This window comes from Rhipicephalus microplus, chromosome 3, assembly GCF_043290135.1.
Source record: "Rhipicephalus microplus isolate Deutch F79 chromosome 3, USDA_Rmic, whole genome shotgun sequence".
Lineage (NCBI taxonomy): Eukaryota > Metazoa > Arthropoda > Arachnida > Ixodida > Ixodidae > Rhipicephalus > Rhipicephalus microplus.
This window is the reverse complement of record NC_134702.1, coordinates 92309416-92326783: the sequence shown is the minus strand read 5'-3', so window position 1 is coordinate 92326783 and position 17368 is coordinate 92309416. Positions and strand designations below refer to the sequence as shown.

Sequence of the window (17368 nt, the reverse complement as noted above, 5' to 3'; positions counted from 1 at the left end):
AGGAGCTCACTACTTGCATTAAAGCTTTCAGTGCGCTGGTGTATAATTAGTATACATGTTTGCTTTAATACCATGTAGAGCTGGATATGCTTACAAGTTTTAATACCGATGTCACACAGCCACTTTTGATCGTAGTCAGACCTGATCTACATCTCATATTGTTATCGTGATTGGCTCAATTATTGGCTCAATTAAGTGAGCAAATCACTGCTGAAAATTTTGATTTTATTTGAGCTTAATTGCTATCAGAATTGCACCTTGTATGATACCAGTATAAAGCTACAAAAGGTTTTGCTGCTATGTAAAGGACAGCAGCTTTGAAAGCGTGTATACAAGGAGCAATTAAGCACAATGGGTGAAGTTTGCTTCCTTGTTCCTGTCTTTACGAAACTGAAATTTTGCACTCCATGAGATGCCAGCATTTGTAAAATGAGTTTGTGCACGATAACTTAATTCCAGCTTATTTTAATTTTTCTTTTATATTGCATCTATACGTAAACAAACATGAAGGCGGAGCTCAAGTGTTCTCCAAGTTTCTAATCGTTGCACTAGAAACATTTGAGTGATCTACAGGTACTCATTTTATCGCCGGTGCCCCTTAACGTCTCTGCCTCTTTAAGCGTCTCCTTCATTGCTGGACAGCGCTTCTTTAGAAGCATGTTTAATAGTTCCAGTCCGCTACATGTTAACTTCTTGTGCGTGTACACACGACGAAATGCCTTAAGTCTCGTCCTTCTAAAAATTGACCCGCCTGATGAAAGGCGCAGCGTCGGCCGCGAACGATTCCCGCGCATAATAAGCGGGGCGCATTCAGCAGGACATGAGCGACGTACCGTTGTTTCCCCGCTTTTCACGGCGGCTTATTTTCGTGACCTACACGCCAGATACTTCCGAAACAGAACGCCGCGCGCCGGCCCGTCGCCCGCGCGCACCGCACATCACCCCTGCTACGCGGTGGTATGCGGCGGATGGACACACCGCAGCAAGGCGGACAACACGCCTACCAGAGATCGCGACGCTGTGGCGCCAAAGACGTGTTGGAACTCATAGTCGTTTTGATATGTTGTCTAAGTGCTCCTCGATAATTGGATCACCGCTACAGGTACTACGAAGAGTAGGCTGTCGTTCGCAGTACTTCGTGCAGGAGTGACGTGCTGGGAAGCCACTCTACCGAGCAGCAGGAGCTCCATTCGTCTCCGCGGTCTTCAGAGAAAGAAGCAGCAGACGACATCCGTGGTAACGTGTATTAGCTGCGCCTCGTTTGATTGTTCACCTGTCGCAGTGCAACTTCGCAACTGGGTGTTGATCTCGAGTACACACTTGCGCGAGTCGCTGGTTTTTTTCTCGGTTGCCCGCGCCAGCCGCGCTTTATCGCTCGGTCGCGGTTGTTGACATCGCGACGGAGTGGTGCCCGTTCGCTTTCAGATTCGGCGACGTGATGCGCGAGATTGCACGGGAGAGAGACTTGTTGTTCGCGCGCTATATTTAGTGCGGCTCGCCTAGCCCATGTCGTCCATTCGTGTCGTTCTAGGCCGGCTACGATGGAGGCAAGGATCAAAGAAGCGCTAAAAACGAAGAAACTCCGCGCTACTGGCCGCGGAGGCAGTGGCTGCATCAACGAAGGCGAAGCGTTCGAAACCGACGATGGTGAAGTGTTTATTAAGAGAAACTCCAAGCCACAGGTAAGTTGCGGGTTTCTCTTGTCTTGAGCGAGATGATTCGGGACGCGTTCCGGAAGCGCACGATAATTTACGACTTACTGTACGCTTCTTTGTGCAGGCACGGACGATGTTCGATGGCGAGTACGCGGCCTTGAAGGCTATCCTGGAGACGGAGACCGTGAAAGTACCGAAGCCGTACGTCGTAAGTATATTAACTGTCGCGATATATTTCGAAGCGTCCCCCGAAAACTCAGTAGGAGTGTCGGATATATACTACTAAATGCTGTTGTGTGATTCGCGGAAACCTGCGACATTTAAGTGGCACTTGTGTTAGTACATTTCACCGCACATTCTGACTCGATCGGCGAAGAATTCATTCTGTGCACTAACTGTCTTTCTAGCGAAAGTCAAGGTGACATTCGTAGATATTAACGGCCTTCGCAAAAACCATTTTCGTTTTGCTCAATGTGAAGACGAGTGTATGATCTGCAAGCTATAAATTCAGTGATGCACATAGTGTAATAGTTTGCTCAGATGTTTAGCAGTACACGTTCTTGCTATATTTTTTATTTCTCTCCTGAAATTGCACGTCTGCATGCAAACATAAAGGAACCTTTTGCTTGTGAGCATGTATGATATCTAGCTGCAAATAGTCATTAGAAGAAGTGTTCTGGCGTTTATAAATGTCGGCAACAGAGTTAAGGATAGTTTTGCATCTAAAGGCATTCTGAGATTCAAGGTCGCAAGCCGCACTATATAAAAACTATCTTGTATCACCATAATCGTAATTGTGATACGTTTCCTCTCTTGTTTCTATAAAACAAATAGCACCCTCAATTAAATACTGTCACTGCATGATTAGTATTTCAAGAGAAGTAAACTACAACAGTGCAAACTGGGCTTATTTTATCTTTTTCCTTTGCCAAGTTTCACACCCCCCTTTTCAACAATTTATGACAGTGAGGCCAGACTGGCACCTACGTGTCACTTGTGTTGGCTCTCATTTTTTTGTGTGCAAGCAGCATTTGTGTGACTGTTGGGAAAAAGAAAGAGTAGGGTTGCTTGAATAACTGCAGCTTAATTGCTGGGGCCTCCAGTGGCACTGACAAATGCCCCCTCGTGTAGGTGGTTGACAACCCTTCTGGCGGTGCGGCCCTGGTTATGGAGAGCGTGCGGATGCGCCAATTGAGCCGCCACTCGGAGCTCCTGGGCAAGCAACTGGCAAGGTGCCCAACCTCGGGGCCGGGCGTGTGGCGACGCGTGACTAATTGACGCGCTGTCACCTGTCAAACCCTATCTTGCAGCATGCATTTGCACAACAGCCGCAAACGGGACGAGGGAAGCTCGGTACACGGCTCCCGGAATGAGTCTGGCTACGTGGACCAGTTTGGCTTTGACGTCACCACCTGCTGCGGGTACCTGCCACTGGATAATAGCTGGCATGATGACTGGGTGGTAAGCTACGTACTGCACAGAATATCCTTGACGTTATGTTTAAACATTTAATAGCATTTTCTTGGACTACTTGGCTGTCATCATTGACCTGGCTATGCTACTGCAGTACAGCAGCCTGTCCCATGTTTCTCTGGTTAACCCGATTGTGTGATAGATGTAGCCACGTTATTTCTGTAAACTTTTCCACTCTATCTGCCCGCCTAGTTCTGTCTTCCTTGTGCTTCACTTGCTTTCTTTTGGAATCCGGTATGTTGCTCTTCATGATCAGCCGTTACATTGGTTTGTCGCTACATGCCCTGTCCATAATGACATTTCATATGAGATGTCATTAACCTATGCGTGTTTCCTGACCCACTCTGCTCATTTCTTGTCCCTTAATAATTCACCTAATATATTCTTCTCCGTGGCTCACCGCATCTATGAATCCCTTGGTTGAGGTCCGTTGAACATTGTGGGCACAAACCAAGAAATAGTATGTTCATAAGAATGACAATACATACAAAGTGTCAAATCCAACACATATATAGAGAAGATGCCACTTGTGTGTGTTATCTTCATTTTGTATGTTTTTGCACCTGCCTATAATATTGGAACATGGCATACATTCTGAGAAGGAGAAAACCTAAAACAGCAGCCCTTACAAAAATCGCACATGCAGTTCAGTTGCATGTCAACAAAAAGTTTGTTGAAAACAAAGAGGGTCAACAAAAAGCATAGAAATAACTGTTAACACTTTTGTAAGACAAAAGAGTTCCCAACACATGACATTGCGATTGACTACTTTGTGTCAGTGTTACGAGTAAAGTTTTATTGACGGATGGTTATAGATAATGCATGCATTATTTACTAGCGGTGAATAGCATAGCATTGATTAGTATTCTATAGAAAGGGAGAGGCAAAGGAAATTGAGGTTGAGGAGGAGAGGAGAATGAGTTCAAAGAGAGAGAAGGGGAAATACAAATAAAGAGAGGGAAAAAAGGAGAGAAAGAAAAGAAACAAGGACAGAGAAATATAGAAAGACAAAGAACTGAATAGACATATAGAGAAAGAGAGAGACGTGAACTAAAAACAAAGATAAAAAATGAAAACAAGCATAATCATTTATACTATAGTAAAGCAAGGGGTGAGAAAAAGAGGAGAGATATAACAAAAGCCCAGCCAAACCAGGACTAGCTAGGTGCCCAGCTGCGCAGCTGTGACTGGGCCTTGTGGGACTTTGTGCAAGCTGTGTTATAGTGGTTTATCATAAAAAGTGCATGCGTGCACTTTTTGTATGTATTGTTAAGGATAGCATGCTCGTTGTCTATGCACCAGCGTCATCCACTATGTAAGAGAATTTCATTAACGTCGCAAATTCCAAGGCACGGTTGGGTCATTTGTTGGAACAAATTCCATGTCCTGTCGAATGACCACAGAGGAGTGAGAGTGCGATAACAACAATACTGGCCTTGCGACTTGCCATTAGAATGTGGCAACAAATGCCTAGTGCTGAGGCTTGGTTGTCAAAACATGTGCATATGTGAGGCTACTTCAATCCAAGAATGTCACTTGGCTAACATAGCTCACACTAAATGCATGTGATATGTGCTGAACCTTCTGTTAGAACAGCTTGTCTTATGAATATAATAACTGGTCACATGCCATCTGTCACAGAAAAAGAATTAAATTGCAGCAATTGTTCATGTGCAAGAAGAGTAATCAAATAAATGTAATCAATCACAAATTATAATTGATTGCAAGCTAAATGTATTTGATTAGTTATTTTCAAATATCTGTCCTAATGAGTCATCATAGAGAGAAGAATCGTACCTATCACCCAAAATTGTGGATTTTACACTTCTTAAAGGGGCTCGGCAAAACTTTTTTGATCATGTCTAGAAGACGCTGCCGATTGGTAGTAGATTCTCCCGACAACATGAGCCAAATATTATAGTGCAGCACGTGGCCTGGAATTCACAATAAATTATCAGTCAGCTATAAATTACTTTCTCTTCTCTTGACAAATCACAAAATATGCCCAAAAAGCACACGTAGCAAGCCCATCTATCAGCCATTGGCTGATTTGAACATGGTGTGCTCGTTCGTTACAGAGATTGCCACGGGAGGCCCAGACTTGTCCACGCGTGCGCGATCACACTGAAAAAGCCGTGCATTTGAAGAAAAAAGAAAGAAAAAGTGCTCAAGGTCACGAGGCGTGCATAACGTTTTTCTGTGGCCCTGCCATCCCTCCCTGCTTAGCTTGCAGCTCTTTTGTCAGGACGAGAGAAGAGAGAATGCAATTGCAGCATGCGACAAACCTTTGTAACTCCACTCGCACTGGATGGATTCTTAAAATTTTGCAGCGCTGAATTCGTGAGGCAGTAGCTCTTCCAGTAAATTTATTCCATGGTTACTTGAAAAAAGTGTTTCAGGGCCCCTTTAAATTTAGAGTACTACAGTGGAACAATGAATCTGTTTGCCTTGATTAAGTGCATTCTGAGAGCACTAATGTAGTGAATTTCACTATCATAGGCATATTGCTACAGAGGAAATTCGGGTTTCATTTTTATGTTTTGCATTGAAATATGTGCACATGACATTACAAATTTCAAAGTGAATTTTTAAGATTTTTTTGTGCAATAGGCTCTACAAAATTCATTGAAACTTTGTGTGTTAAGTCTCTGGTCAGCTTAGGGAACAATGTACTTTATTTTTACTAATTGAGAATTACGTATGCCCTAGTACATGCCGTCAAAATTTACGACATTGGGACGATTTATGCAGGAATTTGAAGGTACTGGGTCCACCCACATTTTCTTTTTCCACATTTTCTTGGGCGTCTTCTTGTAGCAAGTGTGGTGATTTTGGTATTGTACAAAAGGTAATTTCTAGTATTAAAAAAATTGTCTTTCTCCTCAGTGTTCCTTTAAGCATAAAAGTTATCATTTACAATAAAACCTCACTAATTTGAACTCAATTATTTCAAAATTCCACTAAATTCAAAATATTTTCACAGCCCCGTATCTCGCAATGCAAGTCTGAGTAGATAATTTGAAGCGACGGTCAGCACCAGTCTGGTTAATTCGAAAAACCTCGGTTGCCATGTACATACCAACTCCCAATCTTAGTTTCGCCACAAATCTGTGGAAACAACGGCCCTCAAGAACCAGAAGATAATGAAACGTAGTGATACTGATGAGTCGCAGCTTAATCCTTTGAGACGCTATGTACACAATTGTGTGCATCACTCGTTTTTGCTATTTACAGCAAGTAGATGCTAAGGTTGAGGAAGATATATATTACTTTGGATGAATTGAACCTCCTGCGTAATAAGTTTGTCCTTATTTAACCTCATTTTTCAGTGTACTGATACATATAATCACTTTTCTGAAGACACTACATGTTTGACAAGCCGTGTGACATGCCGCTTCCTTACCAATGTGAAAAGCAGAATGTTTCTTTGCTAAAAATGGACACAACCAAAAATGAATTGTGCACTACATTCCTAGCCTGAGATTTTATTCTGTTGGTGCCAAAAGTAAGCACCAATGATGTCAGGGTAAAGAGATAATTAATTACCACTTAATTATTATGAGTCTCTATTACACATATAAATGCTATATTTATTCCATTATTGTTGTAATAAAATACTTAGTGCCTTGAAGTGACATTGTAGTGATTTGACACATTTACAGACAGTTTTTTATAGGTGGCGTCTGAAAGGGATAAGCACCCAAGCTTTGTTATTTTCAGTCCCCTCCCACAAAAAAAAAAAAAATCGTGGTCAACTGAAACGTATCCCTGTGGAAAACAAGACATGCTTCACTGCAAAACAGCAATGATGCTGGCAGCATATGTTTCTCGCTACATCAGTGCGTCATAATTCACGCATTGCTATGGTGATTGTAAAGAAATTTAATAAAGGATGGTTTGGCAGAATTCGCAATGTATGTGAACCTCTGATTGCCGGTGACTCCTGTACTTTGCGCGCTTGCACTGCTGGTGAAGTTCTTGCCTGCAATGCCTGCTTCAAAATCTAAGTTTGAAAGCTTGAATGATCATGTTTTTCAGTCGAAAAATATCACGAATTCCGTCGCACTGACCATTATTTAACAATTTACTTTACCAGAAAGAATGGGTGAATGGTCACATCATGAGGCGCTCTCGCATCGAGGAGCAGGCGACATGCTGCCCGCGTGTCACTACTGTGTTACAGTAAGGCATGTCTTGGTTTTCGCAGGTGCGAATTTTAGTTTGGTAACGACAGCATATTAATTTTTTTTTCGGCAGCAATGAAATCAGCCGTTCCTCCATATTTGGGGCAAAATTAAGTGTTGTGGGAAAACATAACCCTTGAAGTCGCTGGCACAACCATCTGGCACAGCAAACGACCCGTCCTGATTACCTCGAATAATTCCAAAAGCCTTGCATCCCAATTTTTGTAAGTTCTGCTAATTCATAAAGCTCGCTTAATTCGAAGATTCCTCGCGGCCCCATTGACTCCAAAGTAATGAGGTTTTACTGTATATCCAGTATTAGCCAGTTTTTTACATGGGCTTCTAACACACTCTCTTTTAGGCATCACGATTTTGCTTAGCATTGCATAGACATGGCTGTTGCTTCCCTCTGTTGGTCCTGCGCAGGAATTCTTTTGCCGGCAGCGTATTGACGCCCAAGTGAGAATGGCCCAGGAAAAGTACCACGACCGCGAGGCTCAGGAACTGTGGTCTCTGCTGGTTCACAAGGTGCCGTCCTTCTTTGAGGGCCTGGAAATTGAGCCTGCTCTCATTCACGGTGACCTCTGGGGCGGAAATGTGGCTGAGTACGAGGACGGACCGAGTAAGCTTCTGTTATCCCAGTTAACTGCTTCGCACCCTTGATAGGATGCCTTCTCTCTCGCTGCCTTTCACAATGTCTATTCAGGAAGGATGCAGATGTACTGGCACTTATAAAATGCGCATATGCAGTAGGCTCTCATTAAATGGAACCTGTAGGGACCATGTTTAATTTGATGAATAAGGCTGTAAATTACAAGTAGGAGACCAGTCTTGTTAAAGGCAGTTGTTCTGTTTAAGATATTTCTATTTACTGGGAGCCTAGCAGAACGGCTTGTTGCGGGGCTAGTTGGTGTCCAGTCACATACATTCAACCTCATTACATTTAAACCTCATTATAACAAAGTTGCATCTTACACAAAAATAAATTCGTGATATCTGAAAACTCGTAATAAAGGTATATTCATTACACTACATTTGTTGCAAGACTATTCTTCATCGATTTTATTATAACCAATATTTTATTATATCTGGGTTCATTATATTCAGGTTTGAGTGTATTTTGGGAAACAACAATTGTCTTTTCATGGCCGAATACAACTTAGATGACCGAAGCAGGGTTGCCAATAGGCTTTTCAACTAAAGAAATAGCAGTTCCTCTCATGGGCACGATGTTCTTCAATAGTGGAGTCACTGGCTGTACAGAATGAGGCATCACTCTCTAGCATGCAGCCACCGATACAGGCTTGGGCGCTGCCACCTTTTAGGGTTGATATGCCACTGCCTTCTGGAGCTGTACCTGACTATTGTAAACTCTCTTGAATACAATGTAGGCTTGTTTTAACTTTGTACTTCACTGTTGATAGATTATTAAATATATGTGATGCTGTTTGTCTTAGTCTTTCCATGCACTAATCACGTCATAGATAACTTTAACATCTAAAGTTCTTTACTTCATTCCAGAAGCTAGTTCATTCGAGTTTAGTTGTACAAATAAGGTGTTCCCTATCACACCATGACAGCAGCTACATTTGTGCAGCAGAATGTGGACTTTCTGTGTGACCCAGCAATCATGACTTGATTATTTCAGAAGTCATGCAACTCTGGCAGGACACTATTCAGTACAAGGAATGTTTAGGAATTTTGCGTGCAGTATGGGTAACTTGCATCTTCGTATTTGAGTTGTTTCTGGCTTGCTTCACATGAAACTAAGCAATGTAATATTGAGGCAGGCTAGTAGTTTTATGTAAAAAACAGCTCAACTTTCACTTGACACTTGTGTAGCTGCACCACTTTTTTTAACTGTATTGCAGAATTTGCCAAGGTTGTCTGCAAGTCCCTAAAATGGATTGTTTAGTTTCTCTTTATGTGCCTGCACATACATGTGCAAGTGGTGTGCATTCCATGAAGGTGTCAAAGTTTACTCACCTTTGAAAACATTTGGGAGGTGTCCCTATTTCACCTTAATTGTTTAGATTCATGTTGTTTTTAGCTGTGTGATAATCTGTAGACATCAGTGATCTTATCCAAAGCATGCTTTATTCACAGTGTCTGTTCCTCAAGCATGCATGAAAGCAAAGTAAAAAATAAAATAAAAGTGTTTATGTCATTTCTTTGCAGTTATTTTTGATCCAGCATCGTATTACGGGCACGCGGAGTTTGAGCTGTCCATAGCGAAGCTGTTTGGAGGCTTTGACGGCAAATTCTACTCGGCGTACTTCAAGGTTATACCCAAGGCGGCGGGCTTTGAGAAGAGGCTGGACTTCTATCATCTCTTCCACTACCTCAACCACTGGTAGGTAACAGCATCCCATGCGTTTACAACACGTACTGAAGGGTGAGTGGAGGAGAGATGTTGAACAGTAGTCCCAGATTTGCAGACTTGTGCGAATATTCGAATGCTTCGAATATTCGAACTAATAATGCAGTGTGCATTCGAAATTAAAATATTAGGAATTTGGAAGAACAAATGGGTGTTCATTTGAAATGAACAAATGGGTGTATTGGCCTGGTGTGTCACTGATGGCGGCGCTGAGAACGGCGCTTGTTTGACATCAATCTGGGCATTCACTCGCTTTCGTTTTGAAGTCTGGTGCCGTATAGAAACAACCGTGCGGGATAAAGCTCGACGAAGAAGCAGTTCAGTTGGTTATCTGATATGTGATGGCTACCACCGCTGTTAGGACAACCGTGGGTCTCCGATTTTAACTTATCTTGAAAGCACAGTGCTTTGTTTGATATAACTGAGGGCCACTGCTTGTCTCTGCGAGGAGTGCTGCGCAATGTAAAATGTTAAAAGGCACATATAGATTATGTCAACTATGCTATATTGCTGTTTTATTGGCCTTCCTAGGCTCATGCATAAAATATGAATTTATACTCCACCTCTCCACCTGCAGTCTTATGTTGTAAAGGCAATACAAATTTTCGGAGCTGTAAAATATTTATGGTCTTTTTTTATTTACAGAAGTAATAGAAACTTGTAGCACCGCACTTAAATATTTAATTATTAAGTTAAGAAGTGTCGCTGCTTTAAATATTCAAACTAGTTCAGAGTGGTAACCAGGCTTTTAATTTAGAAACATTAGCGCCATGCAAAATGTGTTATGAGCTTGACAGCAACTGCAGACCCGCAGTGAACATAACTTCTATGTTAGGTTACACGAAGACATTGCCTCAACATGCTTCACACATGTTATGTTACACGCGTAGACTTCACCGCAGTCTATCACGACGGAGACGTGTGGCGGGTTGGCAAGTCTACTTGTTTGGAGGACGAGAGCCACGATGGTGATGCGATCTCTGTTTACAGCCTCGACCGCGCATTCAACAACGTGGTCTGCATTGTACACCGCATCGCCCTTGATGAGACACCGCGATGTTTCAGATGCTTTATCTAATCTTGTAGGTGCTGAAATAAGGCACGGTTACTAAAATATAGAAAAAAACAACACCTGAACAAATAGTGTCGCACGGCGAAAAGTGTGTTAACGAGTGAGGACACACACACACATAATTACACTTTCTTACCCGCAATGCGGTCAGTGGCTTCGGTGCACTCGTCTGCCATTCGAAGGAATTTCTGGCCCTGTCCATTGGGCCGCAACTAAAAGATTATAATCACACTTGAAAACAGCTGTTGAATGTGTTCATTGACCACCGCAAGGCTGTTAGTTCGGCGAAGTTTCCGCCCCGCCGCGGTGGTCTAGTGGCTAAGGTACTCGGCTGCTGACCCGCAGGGCGCGGGTTCGAATCCCGGCTGCGGCGGCTGCATTTCCGATGGAGGCGGAAATGTTGTAGGCCCGTGTGCTCAGATTTGGGTGCACGTTAAAGAACCCCAAGTGGTCTAAATTTCCGGAGCCCTCCACTATGGCGTCTCTCATAATTATATAGTGGTTTTGGGACGTTAAACCCCACATATCAATCAATCAATCGGCGAAGTTTCCATGTGGAGCACACGCACACGATCTGTATACAGGAGCTGCGGCGGCTGTAGCCCAGTTCAAAGTGGAATCATCAAATTGATGTCACATGCAAGAGGGTGCCACTCCAAGATCTCGAAGCCAATGTTAATCCGCATGTCACTTTTTGTAAAGGTGGTTCCATTGCATTAAAGGGGTGCTGTACTGTAAATACACTTGTCCAGGAAAAATCTGCACTGCTGCGAAGCCCCGCTTGAAAATTAAAAATTAAATGAACATGTAACCGTCTAATAGTTCATAATTTTTTTAGTTTTAAAAGCTTGTTATACTTGCTTATATGCTTTAGATATAGTAAATTTTAGAACTTCATATATTTTACAGGTTATCACTTGCATTCCACCGAAACTCTAGTCCTGCTAATATTCTGTGTTACTTCCACTTCCTCTGAACCACAAGGAATGACATTTGCAAATGCCTTGTTTCAATTTAAAAATTTAAAATATTATACAGGCTAGTTAGTTCATGACAGATATGCTCATTTTGATTTATAATATATCCGTGTGCTTAGATTTGGGTGCACGTTAGAGAATTTCAGGTGGTCGCAATTTCCGGAGCCCTCCACTATGGCGTCTCTTGTAATCATGTGGTGGTTTTGGGACGTTAAACCCCACATATCAATCAGTCGAATTATAATATATGATATATACTACTCAAATTCAATTCGAAATTATTCAAACCAAAATACAATTCGCTTCAAACCTAAAAGTCACTCTTTCCACAAGCCTACGAATTTGGCATCAGTGATTAGTTTTAGAAAGTTGCCTTGGTTTGAGACAGCTGGAGGTCTTCAACATATTTTAGAAAACCCGAGGTTCTTCAGCACGTGCTCAATGTGACCTTGGAAATATTCTGCAAAGCACAAAGTTATGGGCTCAACAAATTGTTATAAAATAAAAGCATTCATTATCACACTGATGTTGTGCTACTTGCAGTGCATGTAGTCTTGTATTAAGATATTGCAAACTAACTTGTAGTCTTTGTTTTCTACATATGTCACATTTAGTGATAATGGTGCAAGCAGCGTTACTCGTTGCCGCACATATGCTCATCTGAGCCACTTTTGTCGGTTGAAAAACTACTCCTAAGTGTTACCACCAACTGCAGCATGAAAATGAAAAATAATGTGCTACGTGTTTGAATGTACATAAAGCGAAGCTATTGTGGTCTGACAGGCAAGTGTGAAATTGTGTTGAGGACTAGTTAAAAAGAGGGTTTTCTTTCTATGATTAGCCTTTAGCCATGTGTGTGGTGATTCGTAGTACACTCAGATGTCATTATAACAAAGTTGCATCTTACACGAATAAGTTTGTTATAGTGTGCAAAAATTTGTTATAAAGGTTTGTTCTCAACACTATGTCAATTGCAAGACTATTTTTTATTTACTTTATTGTAACCGATATTTCATTATATCCATGTTTGCTATATTGAGGTTTGAGTGTAGTATACAGTGAGACCTCGATTATACGACTTTCAGGAGACGAAGTAAAATGTTCGTATAATCTGGGTGTCGTATAATCGAAAAACTGAAAATATAGGCTGTGACACTCAGTGTTGCTGTATATTATTTCTATGTATTATCTTTCTTGAATAAATAAAATCATTTATTTTTCTTTAAAAAAAAATGGGTACAGATCGCCTGAATAAGCCCACGGCACGACCTTGTGCCTCTGCTAGGAAGGGTGATTAATTAAATTATTCTTGTCGGTGGCAGCTAATAACAGCGTTACTTAGTTGAAAGAGGTGTCAGCGAGTCCTTAATGTCAAATTTAAACAGAATTCTATCCTGCGCACATATTTTAGCAATAAATAGAATCCGAAAATTGCCTGCACGTGAAGACGAAAGTGGAACCATGTTGCCAATAGCCTCCCATTAGAAGAGTCAAACACAGTGTCATCGCTATCACATAATGGCAACTGACCACGAGTGTGCATAGAATGCCTTCGTGCGCGACAACTGATCTGTGCATGTTGTAATTTGTGGCCTTGTGAAGTGTCACTAGTGATCTCCCGTTTTTGTTATGATTCTACGTCAAGTGAGCGTAATTTTGCACGGTGAAAGCAGATGCGTCGTGCCCTTATGCGCCTGCAAGCCTGTGACTGCGAGTGGGACAAAGGCAGGAGATCAGCTGTATGTCGACCAGGAATTGTTTTTATGGACAGAAAACATAAAATTATTACCTTTTCAGCCAGCTGGAGCTACTCTGTGTGGATAGAGTTTGACCAAGTAACGGCTCCGGATACCTACACATGTCATCGCGGCGTGTGTAGAAGTGCATGAATTTTCAGGAGAATAAATTTTTCATTCTAAGAAGGACATCCTGTCTCACACTCTACTTCTCCAATCGTCAACCTAGGGATACGCAAGTTCATATTTTGCACGCGTGAACACTTGGTCAACGTTTGATTGGCGTAAAGGTGTTTTTTTTTCCCGACGGAATCTTAATGTCGTCGTAAGATGGGAAAGTTAGAGAAGCGGTTAAAGTTGCGGATAGTCCCTCTGTTTATATAGAAAGAGAGCACAGCATCAAAGAAAAAGTTTTTGCCAGCACTGGGAGGGGACACCTCTTCCATGCAGTTTTTTTTGGGCACAATCTTTTCAACGAGCATATAGAGGTTGTTTACAAAGTTGAAAATTTCATTTTGGTTTTCATCGAATTGAAAGATTAACAGTTCGAGCACGGCTTTATACGAGTCCTCCACGGTCATATAAAAAGAACTTAAGTCACCGTGTGGAGCATCTAACCTAACCTAACCTAACCTAACCTTAGCGGGGTTGGCCGAAAACTGTATGGCATAAAGAAAGATTTTAATACATTATTTCTGTGTGGATTTAACCGAGACCAAACCGATACATCGTAAAATGCCGGTCATCGTGAAACCGGGCGACGTATAATCGAAACTCCACTGTCTTTTCTCTTCATTTAGGAACCCTTCACACAGTCACTTAGTAGCTGTAGCGTCCTTTCTGTATACAATCCTCTTTGTGATTAGTGTTGCCATAGCAATGTTGATTTATTGAAAGACAATATCCTTACTTCACTAGCCTTTAAGAACACTGTTTTTATGTCCAATCAAAAGTTGTGTGGTGATCCATCACAAGAACACTGTTATAAGAAATGTTGAGGCATGAAGTTAGACAAACACACACACACACACACACACACACAAAAAACCAGTTTACCGTAACTATTCTCCAAGATTGTACTGTCAATGGGCTATTTTTTATTTTGTTTGAAAAAGCCGCTTTTATTAAAACAAATTTTTATCACTGAAACGTTGGAGTGATTTTGATCTGTAGCTGCACGTTTTACAGGAACCATTTCGGTGGTGGCTACCGCAGCTCTTCTCTTTCCACAATGAGGCGCCTCCTGAAGTGAGAACTCGCATTGTGAACGTAACGGCATCGCTCTACGCCAAAGCGTCACTGGCGATGCCTCCTGCCATTCGTCGTCATTGTGGCCACTGATGTTGTTACCATTGTGACTGTTGCATTGTTGTCAGCCTGTGCTTGTTGAATGTTGCTATACCAGTGTCTTTCCGGTGGATGCGCCACAACTGTACGAACGACTCTGGGTGGCTTGCTAAAAGAACGGAAACTGTAGTGAAGAGTATGTGGACCAAACAGAGATCTGATGATGCAGCTAAATTTTTGCATGCTTGCAGGCGCACACAAATATGTTGCAAAATTTCAACTCTTTAGAGGACTTGTTTACGATTGTTGTAACGTCGTTACAAACATTAAAAATTGTTTTAGTGTTGTTCACTTCAGAAAAAGTAGGAACTTTGGGATTGGGCCGATCCTTTCAGACCTGGTCTGTCATTCAGCCCCAACCGCATCAACATCCACTTCGTACAAACAATATGTTAGGGTTTCCAAAAGTTCTGGCCATCGTCACACAAACTATTCCCATCATTTTCAAATAGCATTGATTGATATGTGGGGTTTAACAAGTACCAAAACCACCATATGATTATAAGAGACGCCGTACTGGAGGGCTCCGGAAATTTCAACCACTTGGGGTTCTTTAACGCGCACCCAGATCTGCGCACACGGGCCTACAGAATTTCCGCCTCCATCTAAAATGCAGCGAGGATTAGATCCCGCGACCTGCGGGTCAGCAGCCAACTACATTAGACACTAGACCGTCCTACGGGGCAATTTTTCAAACAGCGTAGCAACGCTCTTGTTGGTACTTGTCAGCTTATTGTTCTTACAGAACGAAAACAGTATTTTTGTCATGGAACACTTTTCATTTTGAGCGACAAAACAGTATGTACTATCTTTAATTTTTTGGAAAATCTTAGTGTACTTTATTTTAATTCTTGATCGATTGTTTCAAGTGTTACAGTTGAAAAAATGTCCTCATACCTTTGTGCCACTGGGAGACATGCATCACATAAAATGTGGAAAATTGGGTTTCCAATTTTCGTGAAACAATTAACAATACGTTTACCTTTCTGCGTGCGTTTAGTTTGCACGTCTGCAAACTTGTGCAGGAGACAGCAACTCTTAGAAAAAAGGGGCTGGCATGAATGGTGTTTACCGAAGGCATACCGAGTCTTGCAGATTCGTTTTTCAAAGCATTTCATCACAGGCTTGTGATTGCTGGATTTCTCACATGTCGCATGTACGTCTACATTTTGTAGTCCCAGTCTTATTTTTCAATAACTTGTTTTTCTGTACTCTTCGTTTATGGCACCTGTCATCATAAGGCTCTAAGGGTATCTAACGTAGTGTAACATTTATGTTCCCAATTGGCTACACAGTAACAGTGTTCTCGTTTGCATAACTAGTTCTCAGTTGAGGCAGAGTAAAAAGAGAGCTATGACAAATTATATGACAAACGAAAGAAAAAACTTGCGATTGTAGATATACGAACCCACAATGTTCGCGTTATCCGTGATGTGCACTGCCAATTGTGCTGTGGCGGCGGCCATTCTTTCCTCCATTTTGTTGGTTGTTCGTTCATATATGTAACCGTGTGATATTTAGCTAGCGCCAGTTGGTGCCATTGGCAGTGAATATGTAGCATCCTGTATTGCCAGATGGCATCGAGCAGTGCATGAACTTCGGAACTTATACTGGTGTAACGTGAGCACTTTTCATTGCAATCGCAACTGATCTGGATTAGGTTGAATCAGGGTCATATGCTGCCACATTGTCACCTTTAATTACAGTCAGGCCTGACTGGGAGCGAATCTGTGCATATAATCTTGCTCCTAAATTGCCAGTCGACTGACGTCTGTGCCGAACTCAATACAGATTGCTTTTTTAACCATGTGGCAGTGACCGTCGGTGATCGTCATTAAGAAATCCGATCGGACCGGCCCTGATCGCAATCAGTAATGCCCTCACGACACTGGTTTTTATGGTGCCTAAATATTTTTAAAAGTTTCATCGCTTGTGAAATCAGCTCCCAGGACTAAGTTTCCATGTGCAGACCTTTTCCTAAATTAGCGCGACATACCTCATCTTTCTTTTGTGCATGTCCTTGGAATGCATTTTAGTCCTAAGCTCTTGATAAACACTAACAATACTGGCCCTCCCTCTGGCAAGTGTCAAGTAAAAAAAAATGCTTGGTTGATAGGGCAGAACCTGGTGTTAATGGTACTTTTAAGGCCTGTGTCAGTTTCCTCTTGCCTTTAGTACAGCCAGCATGCATTGTGTGGCCATGGAATGTTATTGATCTCAAACAAGTGATCACTTGAGGATTTGGACAGAGGTGCATCTGCATGGTTGTGTGTCTGCATTCCACTTTAAAATGCCTTCGAGTTTGGTGTTGCAGAGCAGCCGTCCATGCTGTTGACGCTGAAGTCGTTGTTGTCAGTTGTGATTGTTGCTTTTGTTTGTTGACCTGTTACTAGTCGTTTTGCTGACTAATATTTGTAAAGATCGCAGAGTGCGACTACCTGGTGGTCATTGAAACTGTAGTACATAGTTTCATATACTTAGGCAGCAAAATTGTTAGGCAACAGTTAAAGACAACCTTTCATGACACAAGTGGTGAATGTTGTT

At 42.0% G+C, this 17368-nt stretch overlaps 1 protein-coding gene across 1 annotated transcript; it reads left to right on the top strand.

Moving 5' to 3' along the window:
* The first annotated feature begins 1026 nt into the window (after positions 1-1026).
* Positions 1027-15312, top strand: LOC142803832 (ketosamine-3-kinase-like). The gene is made up of 8 exons (XM_075889980.1): positions 1027-1236; positions 1532-1682; positions 1780-1863; positions 2787-2887; positions 2966-3116; positions 7739-7934; positions 9491-9665; positions 14666-15312. Exons 2-8 carry the CDS (start codon positions 1542-1544, stop codon positions 14727-14729), a joined length of 912 nt encoding a protein of 303 aa, XP_075746095.1. The 5' UTR covers positions 1027-1236; positions 1532-1541; the 3' UTR covers positions 14730-15312.
* The last annotated feature ends 2056 nt before the right edge of the window (positions 15313-17368 follow it).